Source organism: Triticum aestivum, chromosome 4A (genome assembly GCF_018294505.1).
Source record: "Triticum aestivum cultivar Chinese Spring chromosome 4A, IWGSC CS RefSeq v2.1, whole genome shotgun sequence".
NCBI lineage: Eukaryota > Viridiplantae > Streptophyta > Magnoliopsida > Poales > Poaceae > Triticum > Triticum aestivum.
In genome coordinates, this window is record NC_057803.1 from 351647743 (window position 1) to 351670474 (window position 22732).

The 22732-nt window shown below is 53.8% G+C and overlaps 1 protein-coding gene across 1 annotated transcript in view; it reads right to left on the reverse strand.

The window, feature by feature from the left end:
* Positions 1–20690, reverse strand: part of LOC123086089 (LON peptidase N-terminal domain and RING finger protein 1) — a 33403-nt gene extending 12713 nt beyond the window's left edge. The window contains exons 1-7 of the mRNA XM_044507794.1: positions 20435–20690; positions 20238–20342; positions 1670–1752; positions 1452–1536; positions 1255–1341; positions 374–435; positions 71–261 (exon numbers count right to left, since the gene is read on the reverse strand). Of these exons, the coding sequence (XP_044363729.1) occupies positions 71–261; positions 374–435; positions 1255–1341; positions 1452–1536; positions 1670–1752; positions 20238–20342; positions 20435–20491 (670 nt within the window). The 5' untranslated portion in view covers positions 20492–20690. The remainder of the gene's footprint in view (positions 1–70; positions 262–373; positions 436–1254; positions 1342–1451; positions 1537–1669; positions 1753–20237; positions 20343–20434) is intronic.
* Between the last annotated feature and the right edge of the window lie 2042 nt (positions 20691–22732).

Below are 22732 nucleotides of genomic sequence, written 5' to 3' on the forward strand. Positions count from 1 at the left end.
AGTAGACATGATGTGAAGCTCAAACTAACAAAAGCAGCTAATCAAGTATATTAATATTTGCTGAGCTCACCGTGATCCATTGCCTGATGTAAACAAGAGCGACAGAACGTGTGCCCACATGGAGTGGTAACTGGTTTAAACAATAGTTTAAAACACAATGTGCACTCAAAATCATCAGTCCTATCTAGCCTTGGGCATCTTGCTCCGGCTGCAGCATTTGTATTTCTATCCAGATCACTGAGGCAGGTTTGCAGGATATGGCTATACATGTAGCAAACGAGTATTACAAAATGTGCAAGAGGATCAGTATCACCTTCGAATATCTGCTACCTATTCAGTGAATATGAATATCACCATGGATCAACAATCGTACCTGAGGGGATCAACTTGAAGACCAGCCAGAAGGGACTCACGTGCCTCCTGATATCGCTCCAGCTGCATATGCAAGGAAACACGATCCAATGGTTACCCCAACAGATGATAATAAGGGAGGACTGATAAAAGTTGTTGAATTTATGTCTTAACGACTCTCAGATCAGCTATTGTCCTCTTAAAGGTAGCCTGTCCATAATAAAGTGATAAAGCAACATGACATTACATAAGCATATTTCTGGTAAGAATACTGAACTTCTTTCTGCTTGGACAAAATTAGAACTTATATATTGTAAGTCTTGACAATATGAAAAATAACTGTATAACAAAGCATATAATTATAATGCAAATCTGTAGAACAAAATATCATGGAAACAGATATGTAGGAGATAATCGCACCATTGGTGCGAGAATAGTGTGCTCTGTCTTCTCTGCTTTCGCAAATTCCCACCAGTACTTTGTAATTTGGCAGACTGCGGCATGTACAATGTTCTTCCAAATTTTGGTGTGTAATTACCACCTTATATTTTTGGATCAGGTGGACAGATCTTAAACTCAACTCATGTGAAAGAAAATGAAAATAAGGTGCAGAAATAAATAATTTTGAAGTACTGGTGGTGGTGGGAGTCTGCAAGAGCGCAAAACTAGAGGTATAATCCATGGAACAGTTTAAATGAGTAAGATACAGTGTGAGGCTAAATAACCAAAACGTCAACCAAGTCAACCAAAGTTCTCCTGCAAATCCCAATAAATTATCCTAGATGGTGAAAAGTTACGGCTAAATTGAACTATACTATCCAGGCGTAAGCATTGGGTGTTGTCCCCATTAAATAATGCTCTAAGATATATAAAAGGAAGAAAAGTAAAGTTTCAGGGTGTTACCAGAATAAGTGTGTATGCCTTGAGAAGATATGGCCTAGGAGAATTACCGTGGGTAATTACTACCTTCTCTGCATCCTTCAGAGCTAACTGCAGCAAAATTTACTTACAAAATAATAAGAATTAATGATCCATACATTCACTTAATTTTCACATCTGAATTTCACATTGGTGAGAAAGACCTTTTTAGCTACTCATACCTCTGCATGTGTTGTAGGATCAAGGCCATTCAATGGCTGGTACTCTGAGTCGGCTGCTGATCTCTCCCTCAGAACTTGACTTATCCTGCCATAAAAGCAGCCACGAAAGGGCCATGAATACAGACCAAATATTTCAATATGGATTTCTGAGCAGTAGCATAACTGCTTACCTATATTGCATAAGAATGGCATTAATATAACATTGTTAAGGAACTTACAAACAGAAAGCAGAACTTCGATTGCTAAGGATAATCGGATCTCCTGATCTCAAATTGTGAGCTTTAGAATAAAATGAAATAGCCTGAAACAGAACCATATCAAGCATCATAAACAATGAAGTCAACTGATAGAGTAATCAAGTTTGTGCAAGTGAATGGGGAATGGTGGTGGGGATTGGCCGGGGATCGGAGTCTGATACCAAGTTGTCACGGTCCTAGGCCGATGAACGTGAAAGGGTTGGGAGTACAGCTCCAGGGAGGAAGGCTTGGCCGGCCATGGTGCCAGGGATGACAGGGAGGGAAGGTTGGAGACGGGGATTAGATCTTTACTAGTTTATTCTCGTTTGTTCCATAATCCTTATGGGGTACATGGTGTCCCTTCTATAGGGAAGATTCGACTTGAAGCCTAAGAATAGAATCTCAACTTTCCTAACAAACCATGTCTCTGTCTTCCTAACTGAACCATATCTTTTGTAACTAAATAGATTAAAAAAAAGGGTAGCCCGGTGCATGTAGCTCCCGCTTGCGCAGGGTCAGGGGAAGGGTCCGACCACTTTATGTCTATTGTACGCAGCCTTTCCCTACATTTCTGTAAGAGGCTGTTTCCAGGACTTGAACCCGTGACCTCATGGTCACAAGGCAGCAGCTTTACAACTGCGCCAAGGCTCTAATGGAATAAGGGATGAGATACACACGTCTCACAATGAATATCTCAGAAAAGTAAAAGATACAAATGACAAGAAAAATGACTGCCGGCGCTAAGATAAATAAAACTAGATGTCATTTTAACATTTGAGCCAGGTAAGGATGTAATATTATTCGAATATTGAGAACTAAGCGCTAGCTCAGTGACTAGAGCCCACGGTGGTGGTCTCACCCACCCGTGTTTGAGTCCGCGCAAAGCGGGTTCCGCTGGGGTGTTATCCAGAGGTATTTCTGCAGAGAGGTCTCATATCCTATCTAACTAACGGACAGTTAGCAAGGGATTCTTCCCCCTTTAGCCAACGTTTTAATATTGTTCAAATATTTATGCAGTGATGCAACATTAGTCAAAACCTTTACTGGGTTTTGTCCATAGTTACAGAAAGTTATCATAGTCGAATGAGGCAGTGCCCTACCAGCTCCATGACAACAAGAATGTCCAAAATAGAAGGACTAGAACATGTAAAACCGCAAACGTCTAATGTCCCAAAGAGACAAGCCTCATTAGTTACTAAATCAACCATTCCTGTAATTAAGAAAAATCTGACATTATCAGCAAACATCATAAACTGATGTGAGTCATTGGGAATGGCTCGACGGCCCTGTTTTGGGAGGATTGCTGGATTAATGGGCAGTCGGTCCGCGAGCTCGCACCCCTGCTCTACCAGTGCATCACCAAACGGAGACGTAAAGCGAGAACGGTGGCGGGAGAGCTCGCCGGCAACACACCTGGGCGCATGATATCCAGGGGGTCCTCGGTCTTCACGAGATCGGCCAATGCCTACTGCTTTGGCAGATCGTGCACCGCAGAGACAATGCCTACTGTTGATAGTCTAATTTGGATCTGGCTTGAGGAGTCGCCCAGATTATTTAGTTTTGGTGGTCAAGCTAATTGTTTGAGAATGCACACATGATTGCAAGTACAGAGACTAGGTGCAGCAGGCTGGATGGAACAGAATTGTGTGTTAGAGCTCACGCATGGAGAGAAAGAAGGAAAGAGGTCTGGTATGGAAAACTGAAGATGGAAAAGATTTTGCATAATCAGTTATTCTGCCAAAACAGAGCTAATATGGAAAGTCTACTAGTATTGGGCCCAGGCTGATGCTTTTACAGATATAGACGGATTAATTAAAGATTAGGAAAGGCCTTTTAGCTTATGTGCCAAGGAAACAGCACGTCAGGAGTCCTACTCCAATTTGCCAAAGGCCAGGCATACCCTTATATATGTGGGTATATGGCCGATTGAAGAATCAATCGATCCTTTTACAACCTTACGTTACTTTTTCTCCTACGTCCTTTTCTCAATTGATCTTTTCTTTCCAGCAACCCTAGGGTTTGGCTCATCTTTGCCGTTTTGCATTGAAAAACGGTTGGTTTACCTCCATGAAAGTGAGGATTCTGTGGTGATGTGTGGATCAATTTCGCGCAGCAACACAATTGGCAACTCCTCTAGGGAAGAAGAAAAGGAACACAATGAGCACCGACCCCAAGGACGGGAGTGATCTCAACCCCAACAACATCATCGCCGTCACACTTGAGGATCTGCTTGAGGATGAACGGCAGAAACTTGAACAGGAACTTGAGGAAGAGAGGGTGGAAAAGCTGAAGCAGAAGTTGGCGGGCTTCCAAAGGACAAGAAATGGCGTCATCCAGAAGGTAGCTACACCAAGTCATCATGCTGAGCCGCCGCTTACTTGGCGGTGAGAGTCGGTACGTGTTTATTGAAAAATTATGCTTATCTTTATACTCCCTCCGTCGCAAAATTCTTGTCTTAGATTAGTCTGGATACGGATGTATCTAATACTAAAACATGACTTGATACATCCGTATTTAGACAAATCTAAGACAAGAATTTTGGGACGGAGGGAGTATTATGCATGTACAAAATTTTGGCCATATCTACTTTATAGTACTCCCTCCGTCCGGAAATACTTGTCATCAAAATGGATAAAAAGGGATGTATCTAGACGTATTTTAGTTCTAGATACATCTCTTTTTATCCATTTTGATGACAAGTATTTTCGGACGGAGTACATGCGTAGTAGCTTGCCAAGCCGATGTGATTAAATATATGCTGCAGCAGCCGATTCTTAGTGGTAGGATTGGAAAATGGGCTTATGCACTAATAGAATATGACTTGGCATATGCATCGTTGCATGCTATGAAAGGTCAAGCCATCGTTGATTTTATTGTTGATCATAGGATTAAGGATGAAGAAGATATTAATTATGTTAGTGTGTGCCTGTGGAAGTTTTATTTTGATGGATCGGTTTGTAGGGAGGGACAAGGCATTGGTAATGTTTTAATTTCACCAAACAATGTCATTTATGAAACATCGGTCCGTTTGGAATATCCTTGTACTAATAACCAAGCTGAATATGAAGCTTTGTTGTTTGGTTTACAAAATTTAGTAGATATGGGTGTAAAGGATATAGAGGCTTTTGGGTATTCACTTCTGGTAGTCCAGCAAATTAATGGTGAATTTCAATGTTTTGATGGACTTTTGAACAGCTATTTGGACCGATGTTTAGATATAATTAAGTCCCTAAATACTTTCACTATCAGTCATATACCAAGGGAAGAGAATTCTAGAGCTAATTGCTTAGCGCAGCATGCATCTGGATACCAAATCAGTAGGGGGAAGTTTTTCATATTAGAGAAACCGATGATATATGCTGTCAATAGTAAGGCTGATTTGTTGGCTATTAATTTGCTAAAGGATGCAGCAGGTCCTTGTTCGATCCAGCAGCAAATAGTACATGGCAAAGAAGATTCGGTGCAGGCGTCACAAGTAACCAAATCAGCAGCTAATTTAGAACCAGGTGATTGGAGAACTCCTCTGGTTAATCATATAAAGGATCCTGGGAAAACAGGAGATAGAAAAATTCGGCGACAAGCTTTAAAATATTTAATTTTTTTCGAGAAAACGCAAAGGACCTTTGCATTTCATTTCATGGAAAAGTTAGACCAATCCTCCTAGGAGGTGAGCAGTACAAAGAAAAGCACAAAATCAGTGGACATCCCAGGTTGTGGGCAGAACAACCCGAAGTCCCTGGGCTCCTGCTTCAGCCCAACACCGGGCCTCGTCCTTGATCCTAACCACTAGTGATTCGATGGATGGCGTGGCGTTGTCGAAGACACAGGCGTTCCTGTGCTTCCAGAGCATCCAGGGCACAAGAAGCGCGATGGATTTGAGGGCCTTCCGATGCGCCGGCGGCGCGAGCTCTTTCGCGCCCAGCCACCACTCCGTGACCGTGTGCTCCTGATCGGGGATTTGGACCGGAATAATCAACCAATCAAGGACAATGTGCCAGGTCTGACGTGCAAAGGGGCAGGTCAGCAGCAGGTGCTGGATAGTTTCCACGGCCTGGTCGCAAAGGAGGCATCGAGGGTGATGCTGCAAGCCACGTCGCGCGAGCCTCTCAGCAGTCCAGCAGCGATCCTGGTCGGCGAGCCAATGGAAAAATTTTACCCGTGGAGGCGCCCAACTCTTCCATACCAACTTCCAAGAATGGCACCGCGTGGATCCCTGGAAACTGGCCGCATAACATGAGCGCGCCGAGTAGGTGCCATTGGTGGTCCACCTCCAGAGCAGGCGATCCGGCTCGTTCGTCAGGATGGTGTGGCCCACAGCCTGCCATAGCAGTAAGTATTGTCCGATCTCGTGCGGACCCAAGACCCCTTGAATATCATGTGCCCAAGAGTTACCCGCCAGCCCTTCAGCCACCGTCCTGGCCTTGCGTCGATGTTTGGGAATGCATTGGTGGAGTAGGGGAGCTATCTCACCTACAGACTGCCCGCCAATCCAGCGATCTTCCCAAAAAAGCGCCGTCGAGCCACTTCCAATGATCATGGTAGTGGAGGCAAAGAAGAGCGTGCGCTCCTCGTGAGAGAACTGCAGATCGAGACCTTGCCAGGCACGGTCTGGATCGACGCGGGCGAACCAGAGCCATCGCAATCGTAGCGCGAGGCCAGCGCGCTCCAGGTGTCAGACTCCCAGCCCACCATACGCGATAGGACGGCACACACGGCTCCAGTTGACATGGCAATGGCCACCGTTGGCCACGGCCCGCCCAGCCCACAAGAAGCCTCGCTGGATCTTCGCCAATTGTTTGAGCGTCTTCTTCGGGGGAGCGAACGCGAGCAGCTGGTGCACTGGTATTGCGTTGAGGACCGATTTGACAAGGGCAAGACGCCCGGCTTTGTTCATGAGCCACGCCTTCCAGGTAGGAAGCCGGGCAGCCACCGTATCAACGAGGGGCTGCAACTGGGCGGCGGAAGGCCGTCGCGTCGACAACGGGATGCCCAGATAAGTGATGGGGAGCTGCACCACCGGGCAACCCAATTGGGCGATCACCTCTTGTCCCTGCATGTCACCGTGCAGGACGGTGGCAGAGCTCTTCGCATAGTTAACCAGCAGCCCGCTCGCTTTGCCGAACAGGGTCAAGATACCCTTGATGGCAGCAGTGTCCTCCGGCGTGGCATGACAGAATAGCATCACATCGTCAGCATAGAGGGAGATCGCCGGGATTGGGCGTCGGGGGTGCAACTGCTGCAGAATACCGGCATCGAGCGCTCGGCGCATCAACCGCCCAAGCGTGTCCACAGCGAGAACGAACAGCTGGGGGGACATGGAGTCGCCTTGGCGCAGGCCACAACGGTGCCAGATCGGGGGGCCTGGCCCGCCGTTCATCATGACACGGGTGCTGGACGTCGAAAGCAGGATCGCAAGCCATTCCCGAAATCTGTCCCCGAACCCATATTGGCGCAAAACCTCAAAGAGGAATGGCCAAGATATGGAGTCAAAGGCGCGCGTGAGGTCGAGCTTGAGCATGATCCGCGGAGCTCCGAGTTGGTGCAGCAATTTGAGAGATTGCCTCACGAGGATGAAGTTATCATGGAGGCTCCGGCCGGTGATGAACGCGTTCTGGTTGCGACTGACCAGGCTATCCAATCTGGGGGCAAGCCGCAGAGACAGGACCTTGGTGAATATCTTGGCCACGATATGGATCAAGCAGATCGGGCGGTAGTCGCGGAGCTGCTGGGCGTCGGCGCGCTTGGGCAGAAGGGTCATGAGGGCTTGGTTGAGCTTGCCAAAGCCACGGCCCCGCATCTCGAACAGTTGCTGGAAGACATCCATAAGGTCCTGTCGAACGATGGTCCAGCAAGCTCGCAGGAACTCCGCAGTGAAGCCGTCAGGCCCAGGTGCCTTGCGAGCGGGGAGGCGCTTGATCGCGTCCCAAACCTCCTCCACGCTGAAGGGAGCGTCCAGGCTCGCCAGATCACAAGGCTCAATGAGCCCCTCCAGGTTGAGCGTAAGGTCGTGGTCGGCGGCCGTGCCCAGGATCTCGCCAAAGTGCTCGAAAGCGCCATCGCGTCCTGGTCGGTGAGCGTGTGCCCATCCACGGCCAGGCTGAAGATTCGATTCTTCTGACGGCGAAAGGAGCATTGCCGGTGGAAGAATCCCGTGCTAGCGTCGCCGTCCTTGAGCGTGGCGATGCGGGCGCGCTGCCTGGCGATGGTGCGCTCCAACGAAGCGAGGCCAAGGTACGAGACCTTGAGGCGCTTTCGCAGCCAATCCTCCTCCGGAGTGAGAGCTCGATCCTCCTGGGCCTTGTCAAAGCGCGATATGAGCTCACGAGAAATGGCCAACTTGTCGCGAATACTGCCTGTCTTCTTGGCACTCCAGCTTGTGAGCCTGCGCGCCGTGGCCTGGAAGCGCAACATCAATCGATGGAAGGGGTCAGGGTCATGGACTGAGCCCCAAGCTGCAGCCACCGTGTCGTGGAACCCATCAAGCCTCAACCAGAAGTCCTCAAAATGAAAACGTCTATGCGCCGTGAGCATGGGGGAGCAGTCCAGCAGCAGGGGGGAGTGGTCCGAGATGACCGACGCAAGGCAGCGAAGGTGACATTCGCCGTGAGCATCCTCCCAGTCCGAGGTGCAGAGCACACGATCCAGGTGCACAAGAGTGGGAGGGGACTGCTCGTTCGACCACGTGAAGCGGCGCCCGTTGAGGTAGACCTCCTTAAGCGCAAGGTCATTGACGAGGCGACGGAATCTGCCCATCATACGACGATTTAAGTTACCGTTGTTCTTGTCCACGTCGCGCAGGATGAGGTTGAAGTCTCCGCAAAGCATCCAAGGCCCGGGACAGGCCGCACGAATCTCCCGCAGCTCAAGCATGAACGCAATTTTGTCCGCGTCGTCCTGGGGTCCATACACTACAGAGCCACCAAGGGATGCCCGAGGCCGTGGCCACTTTGGCCGAGAGGGCATTCGTGGTGAACAACGGGTCCGTGATAGTCACGACCCTGCTCTTCCAAGCCAGTAAGATGCCGCCCCGCGTGCCAAGAGCCGGGAGGTATGTGTAGTCATCAAACTCTGAACCAAGGGTGTCAAGAACAACAGACGAACAAAGCAACTCCATCTTAGTTTCCTGCAAGCACACAATGGAGGCAGCGGTGGTATCCAACAGCGAGCGAATGGCGGTGCGCCGGCTCCGCGAATTCAGGCCGCGCACATTCCATACAGCAATCTTAAGGCCGTGATCCATGGAAAGTGGATCGACGGGGAGCGGGCAGGAGCCGCCTAGGATGTGCAGGCGACCTCGACATGTGCTGGCGCGATCGGCGGGCAGGATAGGCATGCTGGGATCTCGCGGTCGACCAACGCGGCCATGGCCTTGAGCACCTGGAGCGGGATGGGCATCGCAAACATGCCATCGTAGGCCTTCATCTCGGCGGGGGTTATCTTCTGATTCGTCCCAATGATCCCCAGGGTGCGCAGGATTTGGACCTGCGCACGTCTCTCGGCAGTGGGTGGCGCCGCCGCCGGGAGGGCAGTGGCAGCCGAGCGGCCGCGACGGGGGAAGAAGTTCAGGGGCCTGTGCGGCCTCCTCCCAGGCGTCGGCAGGGCCGCATCGATGTGCTTGGTGGCGGCGGCCAGAAATTCCCCCAACGTTAGGGAGCTTGGCGCAGCGGGACGGGCGCGGGAACGGCGCATGGTGATCGGCGGGGATGCGAAGCGCTCGGCAGCAGGCAGATTCGTCCCCAGTTGGGCCCTCGCAGGCGTGCGGGCCTCCAAGTTGAGTCCCGTTGCGGTGATCGGGCTTTGTGGCCTCTGCAGAATAGTCACCTGGGGCGAGAGCCCAGTGTCCTCAATGGGCTGGGCCTGGGGCGGTAGAGAGGCCTTGGCCTGGGGGGACGAGGTGGGGCGCTCCTCTCCTCCACCCACGACGCGCGCATGGGGCCCGGAGGACCGGTCAGCGGGGACAGGGCCGTCGTCAGGTGGGGGTGCGGGTGAGACGCCGCTTTGCCCCGACAAGCAGGCCGGCACAGGCTGTGAGGCTGGTCCCACACGCATATCGGGCAGATCCCGACAATTCCTCGGATCAAGAGCATCAGAACCAGGGCCCATACAATCCTCCTCGGGGGCATCCGATGGTGTGAGATTCAAATCTCGGGATCCTTCCGGAGTGTTCTCCGCGAATGGGGGCGTGCCACTTGGTCCGTGGCCTGGCTCCACGCTGGGGATTGGAGCAGCCGAGGGGCCAGGCGGGGGGCCACCGACAGGCGTCCTTCGCGCATCTCCGTCATCTCCTGCAGCAACAGAGGCCCTGCCCGCCTGGGCCACCGCCAAAGCTTGCTTTGGCTTTCTTTTGCGCCTCCCTTTTCTGGCGCGGCCACGCATGTTGGTGGGGCCATGCTGATCGCGCTGCTGCTCCAGCTGACCACGCTGCCCAGGCCAGGACTCTATGGCGCAGCCGCGACGGTGTACGGACGGCGGCGCAACCGCGGAGGGCGGCGCGGGCCATGCAGACGCGACGGACAGACCGTCGGTGCGCGCAGCGCGGTTCCCAACCCGCCACCCCAGGGAGTCGACGGCCATGCCATCAGCCCGGCCGGCCGGCGGCGCCTCCGAGCGTCGACGCTTGCGGCCGCGGCGACACGCACGGCCAGGGCCCCTGCCACGAGCAGGGCCGTCGCCATCACCGGCGCCACCGCCGGCCGGTCCGTCGCCAGCGCCAGCACGGGGAGCTGGGGCGCCGATCCTCTCCGCACGGGCCAGCGCGATGGAAATCGGGTAGGTGAGGGTCCGGATGGCAGGCGCCTCCGAGCCCACGCGCGCGAGGATCTGTTCCACGATTTCCAGGATGGCGGCGCGGCGGATGTTGGCAGGATCATGCGTGCGCCCCGCCAGCCGAAAGACGGCCAAATCAGCCCTAGAACGCGTGCCGGGGTGGAGTCTCTCAATCCAGCAGCTCTCCCCAAGAATATGCTCGGCCGTCGAGAGGTGCCATGCCTGAGCAGGGATGCCCCGGAGCTCAAGCTCGACGCGGTGCTCGAACTGGCCGGAGCCCGCATGAGCCAGCTTGCTCCAGGGTCGCACGGAGAGGGAGAACCGCGGGGTACTTTGCTAGATAGTGTGTTGTACCGCCGAACGATAGATGGATTACTTTTGAAGTGCTTAGGCCCTGATCAGTCAAGAGTAGCTATGGGTGAAGTACATGAAGGGCTATGCGAAACACATCAGTCGGCTCATAAGATGCCCGTCCCGGCCTCGCGTGTTGGGCCGCCCTGGCGTGGGCCGTCCCTTCTAGGCTGGGCCGTCTAGCGCGGCGCCTGCGGCTGGACTGGTGCATCGGCCCACGGGGGGTGCCGGCCCATCCCAGGGCCTGCTCCCCCGGCCTGCCCCGCCACGATCTGGCCTCCACAAGGGTTCCCAGTCCAGCCGCCACACTCCCCCCGCCCCTCGTTTTCCCCTCGCTCAACATCTCCTCCCCCGCCGCCTCGGTCCGCCCGGGCTGCTCCGGTCCTCCCTCCCTCCCCCGCCGCGCCCAACCCCGCTCGTCGCCTGAGGGCCTCTGCCGGGAGGCTGATCTGCGCCGCGAGCTGGACTCCAGGGACCCGCGCCGCTCTCCTCCCCGCTAGTCTCGGCGCTCCCCCCGGCCGGCCTGGGACGGCCGCCGCTCCTCGCCCCGCGACGACCGTCGGGACTGTCCCCGGTCTCCCGCGGCCGAGACGTGGCGCTCTGACCAGCGGCGGTCCCCCTCGCCGGAGCGGCGCCGGGCCCGTTCCCCGTCCCCGACCCGCACGCGCCCTCGCGCCGCTATCAACCCCCCCCCCCCCCCACACACACACACACAACCAGCCCAGTTTTCCTCCTGCCAATGGAGGCAATGGGGGGTGAGGGCGTCAGGGCGCGAAGAAGAAGAAGAAGCAGGGTCCGGCTCGCCCCCCTGCTGCGCCGGCCCCCTCCCCCGCGACCTCGGCGTTGGCCGATGTTGTTGCTACCCGTGACCCGCCCCCTTGCTTCAACTGCGGGATCGCGGGCCATTAACAAGTTGAGTGCACCAACCCTCCGTTGTGCTACCTCTGCAAGGATACTGGGCACCCAGCGGCCCTGTGCCCGGACCGTCCGCTGACTGATGAGCTCATGATGTATGGCCATGGCATCGAGGGCCTCGGGTTCTTTCACATCGAGGTGGAGGATTTACCACCCCCCTCCCCGTCACTCCAGGCGATCGTCACCGTCGTGGGGGTGGGTGTTGCTTCCCCGAAGATGATCGAGGCTGAGCTCAACCACCTGTGCCGACGTGTGTGGGACTGGCAGGTGACTCCGACCTCTGCCAGTTCTTTCACCGTGGTCTTCCCGGACGCCATCAGCTTGGGCCTCTGCACTCGCAGCAACGACATTACCTTGGCCCTGAACAAGCTTGTGGTCAACATCTCTGAGCCTAAGGTCGACCCCAAGGCGGTCGCGGTCCTGGATACTACTTGGATCCTCATCGCCGGGCTACCTGACGTCGCCCGGTCCGAGCGGGTCATTCGCAGTATGTCCAAGATCCTTGGCAAGGTGGTGGTGGTGGACGAGCTCTCCCTCCGCAAAGAGGAGGAGGTCCGGGTCAAGGTCAAGTGCCTTGACTACGACAAGCTCCGTGTCACCGTTCGCGTCTTCTTCAACGACCTGGGATTCGACCTCAAGATCTCCCCCGAGCCTCCCAACCACGTCGGGCGCCCACGCTTCTCTGATGATGGGCACTTTGGAGGTGGGGCCACGGACCGGCATGACGACTCCCACTACCGCCGCCCGCTCCCCTCCCGCCACGAGTATCCGGACGACGACGACGAGCGCTCGGGCCGCAGCCGCTCTCCCTCGCGTGATCCACCTCCGAGCCGTGGGGGGGGGGGCGGGCGCTGGCTCTGGCCGCTCGCTCGACATCCCACCCAGTTCTTCCAGTTGCTCGTTTTCTGCTCTTGAGGCTGTCCCTCTGGGCCACCTCGCCAAAGTGGCCGCGGACTCGTCCGTCGTTTTTAGGGGGGGGGGGGGGGGGGTTGGACCCCCCTTAGAGCAGATTGCTGCTATGCAGGCCCAGGAAATCCTTGATGGGAAACTCGCTGAGACCCGGGCCCGTCTCCTCCGCACTCCAGCACCCCAGCCCCCCGCGCTGGAAATTCGTGGCCGCACCCGCTCCTGCACTGCGGCGCTCAAGGCTAGTAGCGCCTCCTCTGTTATGGGGTCAAGCAGCCCCCCGATGGGGGTTTAGATGCGGGTCCTCTTTTGGAACATCCGCGGCTTCGGCCATGACGGCCGGCGTCGCCAGCTCGTTGAGTACATGTGTGACGAGCACATCGACATCATCGCCATTTAGGAAACCATGCGCACGGAATTTTCTCTCCCCGAGTTAGAGCGTCTTAGCCCCCACCTCTTCGCCTGGCACTGGCTCCCTTCTAGTGGGACCACGGGGCACTCGGGAGGCATCCTTTTAGGTGTGAAGGATGCCACCTTTGAGGTTGGCGGTATAGACCGGGGCGAGTTTTTCGTTAGCATGGAGCTCTTCGAAAGGGCGCTCAACTTCAAGTGGGAGGTTGTCATTGTCTATGGACCGGCGGACCACCGCCGCTCCCCGACCTTCCTCGAAGAGCTACAACAGAAGGTCTCCGCCTCCACCTTCCCGGTGGTTGTTGAAGGTGATTTCAACCTCATCCGCTCTCCCGATGAGAAGAATAACGACCGGATCAACCGCCCTAGGATGCAGATGTTCAACGACTGCATCGCGGATCTCGGCCTACGCGAGGTTGAGCGGACGGGTGCCAGATTTACCTGGACTAACCGCCAAGCCGGCCCAACGCGGTCCGTCCTGGACCGCGTCCTAGTCTCCCCGGAATGGGAACTTAGATGTCCCTTGGCTTCGCTCCGTGCGATTACCCGGATTGGGTCGGACCACGTCCCTCTCATCCTCTCCACCGCCGACGAACGCCCTCCCACCCCGCCTCGCTTTAGGTTCGAGCTCTTCTGGCTCAACCAAGCGGGCTTCAGGGAGGTGGTCGTGGCCAAGTGGACCACTGCGCGCTCCTCTCCCCACCGGTCCATGTCGGCTGTGGACTCTTGGCAGTTTTGCGCCAAGATCGCCCGCCAATTTATGAAGGTGTGGGGCGCTAACCTTGGCAAGGACCTCCGCGAACGCAAAAAAGCCCTCCTATCTGCCATCCAGGCCTTGGACTCCCGCGCGGACACTTCCGGGATCTCCCTGGATGAGTGGATGGTGCGATATGATCTTGAGGATCAGCTCGCCACCATCTATACGGATGAAGAAGCATACTGGAGGCTCCGCGGTACCCAGCGATGGGTGCTGCGGGGCGACGCTAATACGGCATACTTCCAGGCGATCGCGAATGGGCGGCGACGTCGGAACTCCATCCACTGTTTGTGGGATGGTGATTCCCAGCTCGTCCGCCCCTTGGACATCCGGGCACATGTAGATGGCTTCTACAAATCCCTATTCTCCCCCACCCTTTAGGGTGGGGCCACTCTGGCTACCGACATCTGGTCGGGCACCCAGCTTGTGTCTGATGTGGACAATGCCGCCTTAGTTGCCCCGTTCTCCGAGAAGGAGGTCCTCGCGGCGATTAAGGGCATGAACGCCTCCTCGGTGCCGGGGCCGGATGGACTGCCAGTGTCCTTTTTTAAAGCATTCTGACAAACCATCAAACCTGAGGTCATGGCTCTCTTCGACGAGTTTTTCTTGGGGACCATGGATCATGGGCGCCTGAACTATGGGGTCGTCACTCTTATCCCCAAAGTTCCGGGCGCGACGGACATCCGCCGATTCCGACCTATCACTGTGATCAATGTGATATTCCGGATTCTGGCCAAAGGGTACGCCAAAGGGTGACCTTGCTAGCCAACTCGATCACTCACCCCAATCGGTCGGCTTTCATTCAGGGTCGTTTTATCCTGGATGGGGTGTTGGTCTTCCACGAGGTCCTTCATGAAGTCCGCTCCAAGCACCAACGGGCGGTCTTCCTGAAGCTCGACTTCCATAAAGCCTATGACACTATTCACTGGCCCTTCCTTCGGGAAGTATTACTCCGCAAGGGCCTTGATGACCGTTGGGTGACCAGAGTTTTGCAGCTTGTCTCCTGCGGTCGGACCGCTATTAACATTAATGGTGAGATTGGCCCCTTCTTCCCCACTCTATGTGGGGTTCGCCAAGGCGATCCTTTCTCACCGTTCCTGTTCAACATGATGGTTGACGCCCTTGCGGCCATTCTTGACAAGGCCAAATCGGCCGGTCACATTCACAGCGTGGTCCCACACCTAGTAGGAGGGGGTGGGGTCTCCCTCCTCCAATATGCCGACGACACCATAATAATGGTTGAGGGCTCCGCGTCCGATATTGCCAACCTGAAGTTTCTCCTCCTATGCTTCCAACAGATGTCCGGTCTTACCATCAACTTCGATAAGAGCGAAGTGATGGTTCTGGGATTCCCCCCGGAGGAGGCCCAGGGCATTGCGGACCGGCTTAACTGCCGCCTGGGTTCTTTCCCCAAGACTTATCTGGGGATCCCCATTAGTGACTCGCGCCTCACCGTAGCGGACCTCCGCCCTTCCGTGACCCGAATGCAACACCGGGTCGAGCCCTGGAAGGGCCGATGGCTCTTGAAGGCGGCGAGGGTAATCCTCATCAACTCCTCGCTGGCTAGCCTCCTCTGGTTCCTCATGAGCTTCTATAGCCTCCATGAGACGCTTCACCAGGAGGTGGCCAAATATCAGTCCAGGTTCTTCTGGGCTGGCGAGGGGGACAAGCAAAAATACCATATGGTGAGTTGGCCTAACATTTGCAAACCCAACGACCAGGGAGGTCTGGGGATCTTGTCTTCCCGTCGCATGAACATTGCTCTCCTGACCAGATGGCTATGGCGTATCGCCAACGGGGGGCGGCCTCTGGCTTACCATCATCCAGAATAAGTATCTCCGGGGCCAACCTCTAGCTTTCTGCCAGCGCTCTGGGGGATCCCAGTTCTGGCAAGCTGTGATTCAGCTTCTTCCCGTGCTCCAAATTGGCACGTCCATCTCTGTGGGTTCCGGGTCCTCGACCCTGTTTTGGTTTGACCGCTGGCTTGGGGATTCCCCTCTGGCCGCCCGCTTCCTGGGCTTATTTGCCATTGCGGCTGACCCCCGGATTTCCGTCGAGAGGGCCCTTATTGACTTAGGGCGTCTCGCCTTTCGGCGCCCCTTTGGCCCCCAGGAGGTTGACGCGTGGGACGCCCTTCTACAGGACATCGCTCTCTTGCCGATGGAGGTAGAGGGCGCACTGACTCCATGACGTGGCGCCTGGAGCCCTCGGGATGCTTCTCCACGAAGTCTCTGTACGCTGCCATCGCCCCCTCGCTGGCCCCTGAGCCCTTTAGCCTGATCTGGGACATTCGCCTCCCCCTTAAGATCTGAATATTCCTCTGGCAGTGGATCCGGGGACGTCTCCCCTCTGGGGTTGAAGTCCGCAAGCGCAATGGCCCTGGGGACGGGATGTGTCCCCTGTGCGCCACGGTTGAGGATTCGAACCACAGTTTCTTCAACTGCTCCACGGCCCAGTTCATGTGGTCGTGCTTCCGTGAAACGGTCGGCGGACAATGGTGCAATACCAACTTCCCTGACTTACTCGCGGAGACCCATGCCTCCTCCCCGCGTTACCGCCATATTAGATGGCTATGCATTGGGATCCTCGCGTGGACGCTTTGGAATATTCGCAACAAGCTTGTTATTCAGAAAGTGCCTCTGCGACGTGCGACTGACGCGATCTTCAAAATGTGTGGCTATTTGCAGCTCTGGCGGCCGCTTAGCCACCCCCAGGATCGGAGCGTCATCAACACCCTCCTCACCGACCTTCGATCGATGGCCTTCCGCATGGCGCCCCCGCTTCCACCACCGCCGCCGGAGCCTGATTAGGCATGCTTCGTTTGTGGCGGTCTTTGTGTGTGTCCTTTTGTTCTTAGGGCTTGTTGAGTTGTGCCCTCAGCATTAACCTTACTGCTACCTTATCTGTGTGTGTGTGACTTTGAGTGTGTGTGTGTGAACATTGTTGGATGTTTGGCTTGGGCGGTTTGCTTTATATATAAAGCGGGGCGAAAGCCTTTTTCGGTAAAGAGCAGGTTTTTATTGGCCAACGATGTTAGGGGGCTGTTTTCGCTCTTATAAAGGGTGTGAAGAATGCCAGAAATTTGGAAATGTTCAATTGGCACCTGCAGCTATGATGCATCCCATTATTAAGCCATGGCCGTTTATGGGATGGGGTTTAGATTTTATTGTTCAAATACATCCTGCTTCATCTAAAGGTCATCGCTTCGTCCTAGTAGCTACAGATTATTTTACCAAATGGACTGAAGCGATTCCTTTAAGAAATATGACCCATAAGGAAGTGATTAATTTTGTTTTGGAGCATATTATTCGCAGATTCGGTATTCCTCAAACTTTGACTACTGATCAAGGTTCTTTTATGTCTCATCAATTTTGTGAGTTTGTCGAATCTTTTAGAATTAAATTGTTAAATTTGTCGCCTTATTATGCTCAAGCTAACGGACAGGCCGAATCTAGCAATAAAACTTTAATTAAGCTTATAAAGAAGAAAATTAAGGAGCATCCAAGAAAGTGGCATGAAGTGCTTTCGGAGGCTTTATGGGCTCATCGGATATCTAAGCATGGAGCAACTCAAGTGACACCGTATGAGTTAGTGTATGGACAGGAAGCAATGTTACCTGTAGAGGTTAATTTAATTTGCAAGCTCTTAAAGTAGCCAGACAAAATGATTTATCAGCTGTAGACTATAATAATTTGATGCTGGACCACTGTTCAAGAAGGCGCTATTAGGCGCTCGCCTAGGCGCGCTTAAGCGCTGGGCGTTGGCATAGCGCCTCGCTTTGGCCCTAGGCGCTCAAAAAAGCGGCCGGCGAGGTCCTCCGGCGAGAAATCAGCCTCTCCGGCGAGGAATCAGCTTTCTGAGGTGAGAAATCAGTCTCCCCGGCGAGGATTCGACCTCCCCTGCGAGGATTCATCCTCGCCGACGAGGGATTCAACTGCCCCGACGACAAATCGAGCTTCTCCGGCGAGGGATTGAGCTTCTCCGGCGAGGGATCGAGCTTCTCCGACAAGGGACAGAGGAAGAGGGAGGGAGGCAGCCTCGTGCAACGAGACAGAAAGGACGAGGGGGGGAGGCGGCGTGAGAAGGAAACCTAGATTTCCTATCGACTGCAGCAGACGAGAGCTTTTAGTAGGAGGATATGAAGATGGGCCTATGGTTTAGTGGGCTAGCCCAGCCCATCTAGCTTATTTCTTCACGTTACAGTACTAACGCCTAATTGCGCCTAATTTCGCCTAATCACGCCTAAGCTAGAAAAGCGCAAGTAGGTGCCCAAACGCATAATTAGCGCCTAGCGCTTTTTTGAACTTTGTGCTGGACGGAATTGATGATGTTCCAGAAGAAAGATTAAGAACCTTACGGGAAATTGAAAAAGAAAAATTAAGTATAGCTAAGGCTTATAACAAAAGGGTGAGGGGAAAATCGTTTCAAATAGGAGACTTAGTGTGGAAAACAATTTGCCTGTTGGAACTAGGGACACTAAATTTGGCAAGTGGTCGCCGAGTTGGGAAGGCCCATATAGAGTTGTTGAAATTGTTCCTGGATTCATATTTTGTACAATCTTTGTGCAGGGGGGGGGGGATTGCCTAAAGCTCTCAAAGGAAAATATTTAAAGAAGTATTATCCTAGTATGTGCCAAGAAGCTTGATGGCACTATGGCCGATATGATTTCAGATATCGCCCTAAGCAAAATTTGGCCGATGTGTTATTTAGACATCGCCCTAAGCAGTTGATATGGCCGGTGAAGCGGTTGACATCGTCCTAAGATATTGCCATGGTGTTTTTGGTAAATACAATTACACCAAAAACAGGGGGGCATGTGTTGATAGTCCAATTTGGATCTGGCTTGAGGGGTCGCCCAGATTATTTAGTCTTGGTGGTCAAGCTAATTGTTTGAGAATGCACACATGATTGCAAATACAGAGGCTAGGTGCAGCAGGCTGGATGGAACAAAATTGTGTGTTAGAACTCACGCATGGAGAGAAAGAAGGAAAGAGGTCTGGTTTGGAAAACTGAAGATGGGAAAGATTTTGCATAATCAGTTATTCTGCCAAAACAGAGCTAATATGGAAAGTCTACTAGTATTGGGCCCAGGCTGATGCTTTTACAGATATAGACGAATTAATTAAAGATTAGGAAAGGCCTTTTAGCTTATGTGCCAAGGAAACAGCACGTCAGGAGTCCTACTCCAATTTGCCAAAGGCCAGGCATACCCTTATATATGTGGGTATATGGCCGATTGAAGAATCAATCGATCCTTGTACAACCTTACGTTACTTTTTCTCCTACGTTCTTTTCTTTCCAGCACCTAGCTCGTAGCTTCTGCCCAGCCCTAGCAACCCTAGGGTTTGGCTATCTTTGTCATTTTGCATTGAAAAACAGTCGGTTTACCTCCACGAAAGTGAGGATTCTGTGGTGCTGTGTGGATCAATTTCGCGCAGCAACACGATCCTCTCGAACGAACCAGACCGGCTGCTCTGGAAGTGGACGGCCAACGGCATCTACTCGGCGCAGTCATGTTATGCGGCCACTTTCCAGGGATCTACGCGGTGCCCCTCCTGGAAGTTGGTTTGGAAAAGCTGGGCGCCGCCACGGGTAAAATTCTTCCGCTGGTTGGCCAACCAAGATCGCTTCTGGACGGCAGAAAGGCTTGTGCGGCTCGGAATGCAGCATCACCCCAGATGTCTCCTTTGCGACCAGGCCACGGAAACAATCCAACACCTGCTCCTGGCCTGCCCCTTTGCTCGACAAACTTGGCATACCATCCTGGACTGGTTGCGCATGCCGATCCAGGCACCAGATCAGGAACCCACTGTCATGGAATGGTGGCTGCGCGCGAAGGAGCATATGCTGCCAACGCATCGAAAGGCCCTCGATTCCATCGCCTTGCTCGTTCCCTGGATGATATGGAAGCACGGGAATGCATGTGTCTTCGACAATGCGACGCCCTCCATCGATTCGCTAGTAGATAGGATCGAAGACGAGGCCCGATGTTGGGCAAAGGCAGGAGCCCAGGGGCTTAGGGTTGTTCTGCCCACTTCCTGGGATGTCCATTGATCGGGCTCGTGACATGGTAAAACTCACCTCCTAGGAGGATTGCTCTCTCGTCCATCTTTTCAATGAAATGAAACGCAAGCGTTTTCTCGAAAAATTGACTAACTAGCATGAACACAATATTTCCTTTCCGGTGCTGGTACAAAAGATATTTCAGCATGCCGTGCTAAATTTTCTGTTCGCATCACACCATTCACCAATTCAGGCACTCGTGCATAAACATACAAAACTAAGCCGACCGTAGCCCTGTTACATCTTACATGCACTTGCCCTAGTCAGTCCCAATCCAGTTCCCGCCCTCTCCCGATAACTGAAGCTGCTGCCGTCAAACCATCGGACACCGTCGCAATCGGGCTACACATGACGAATAGAGTGGGCAAGTTAGTGGATTACCTCGTCGAAGCGGCGCTCCCGGAAGGCGCGGGCGCCACACTGTGCGAGGTCGAACACCTCGCGGTACTTGTCCGGTGGCATCTCCATCTTGTCATCGCTCTCCAACTGCGCGGCACCACGAGAAGGGAAATCCAGTTCAAATTTAATCAAGTAGAAGGGAAAAACCTCTCCCTTCAAGGGAAGCGAATCAGACGCACCGATGGGAAATCCTCGACTACGAGCGCGGCGGAGAAGGAGGCGCTCGGCGTTACCATTTGGGAGTAGGGATTGTATTGGGGGAATGGGGGTTTGGCGAGCAAGGGGATTGGAGTTTGGATTGTATTGGGGTGGGGGAGGATGCTGCGTTCCTGCGCCGATGCCCAGTGGTTTTTGCGCGGCCACGGCCACGAAGACGTGTCCCGGTACGGTTTCCTAAACGAGTGTGGAATTTCAGCGAGAAACCTGAATATTTGCCACTATGCAGAAAGATGAGACGAAGGGTGATATGAAAGATCTGGCCGTCCGTTTCGTTTGCTGATGGGATCTGGACCGTCGGATCAAGCCACCGGAAGACCTCGGTCGTCGGATCGAAGAGGAGACACTATTGCAATGAAAGTTACCGTCCCCGTGACTTTTTCTCACTCCGATGTTTCGATCGTGTCTCGCTGACTAGTGGGGTCTGTCGACCGTGGGCCGTGTCTATCGATGGGTGTAGTTAGGAGGGTGCCTGGTGCGTGCTTTTTTCGGTCGATTGGCCGAGCCACCGCCTGTTAATTTCATGCCCCATCGAGGGTATTCTCGGGTTTTCACGTGTTGATTTGTTCGTGGCGTGCTGTGGGTGGCTAGGCGACGGATAGTGTCGATTGGGTGAGAACCCTAGCTGCCACTCGTCCACTCCGCATCGCGCCCGCCCCCCTTCTTCGTTCCTTGCAGCCGCCTTCACGGTCCCATCCTCTCTCCTGCCACCTAGCTTCCCACTACTGCTCTCCCAGCCGAGCTCGCTCTCTCGCCGCTGATGTCGCCGCATCATCTTCTCCTCCTTGCCAACACCACATGCCTTCTCCCCTTCTCCTCCTCTGCCCAATCGTGTGCCGGCAAGATCCAGCCGTGGCGGCCGAGATCCAGTTCGCCCTTCCCGAGCCCGACGAGAAGGGGGTGCGTGGTCATCCCTCCCCGTGTGGTGATGGACGAAGGTGGTGCACGACTCCGACAAGGTCATCCCGTGTTGGCCGATGGCGGGTGGCCACCGGCGTGTAGCACGCTTCATCCTACTCTTATGTGTTCCGTGCGTGTGCCCCAAGCGAGGGCCTGACGGAGCTTGGCGTCTCGGCGGACCGCGACCTCAGCTCCAAGGACGCGGCGGCGCGGCTGCCAAGGTATGGGCCAGCGAGCTGGAGCGGCATGCGCCGCCGCCTGTGGATGATGGTGTTCGAGCTCTTCTGCTCTTCGTTGCTGAGGTCGCGAAGCCGCTGCGCTCCTCTTCCTCTCTAGCCACCTCCCACTGCCCCACCGCGCGAGATAGCGAGTTAGACGCCCCGAAGTGAGTCGCCGCCGATCCACCCGCGCGAGGCGCCCATCGGTTATCTCCTCTATCTTACTATATGGTTTGTCCTTCCAGTCCTAATTCATAAGCTTCACCCTTGGTCGAGGTGGTCGTTGTTTGTTTGCTTTTGTTTATGTGTCATCTCACATATCACAGTTTGCTACTTGCAAGTGTGAGTATTATCTCTGAATTGTAAGATTGTAACGCCCGGATAATTAAGCTACAATGAACCTCTACTAATGATATCACGTCACCACGATTACTATTTTTAATCCCGTGATGATTCAATTTCCGTTCAAGTCCAAATTTATGATGATGTCAAACGAGAAACATTTTCAAGCATTAAAACTAAAATCTTCTGGATGTGACAAATAAATCATAAGTAATGTTGGTGGACATAATTAAATGCATTTTCAATTATTAAATTACAAAACTATTTTATTTAGTTTCCCAAAACTATTGGGACTGTAGCATATTTATTAACACTAAATTAGTGGCTCATTTTTATATTTGATACAACTATAATAAGTAAAAATAAAATGTTAACAAAAAATGAATGAAAGAGAAAACAAGAAATGAAATGAAACCCCCCACTGGGCCAACCGGACTAACATGCTCAATCCACCCCAGCCCAACACTTCCTGTCTCCTTCCCTGTTCATCATAGACGCCGTGGACGCACGCGCCGTGTCCATGGCTCCGATTGCCAGGTGCTGGCCATCCTGCGACCCTCCCCGAGGATAAGAGCACCCCCAGTAGCCTCCCTCCCCCTCTGCAACCCTAGCCCCCAAATCCCCCTCCCCCTCGCTCGAATTCGACGACCTGAACAAGGCCGAGCTCGTGGTCGTCGTTATCTTTGTCGATCTCGTGGCCACCGGCCACCGTTTGCCACAATTTTATGCCAGGAGCTCCTTCTGCCTCGTCTACTTCATCTACGGCCATCAGTTCGAGTCCCCTCGCGCTACATCGCCAGG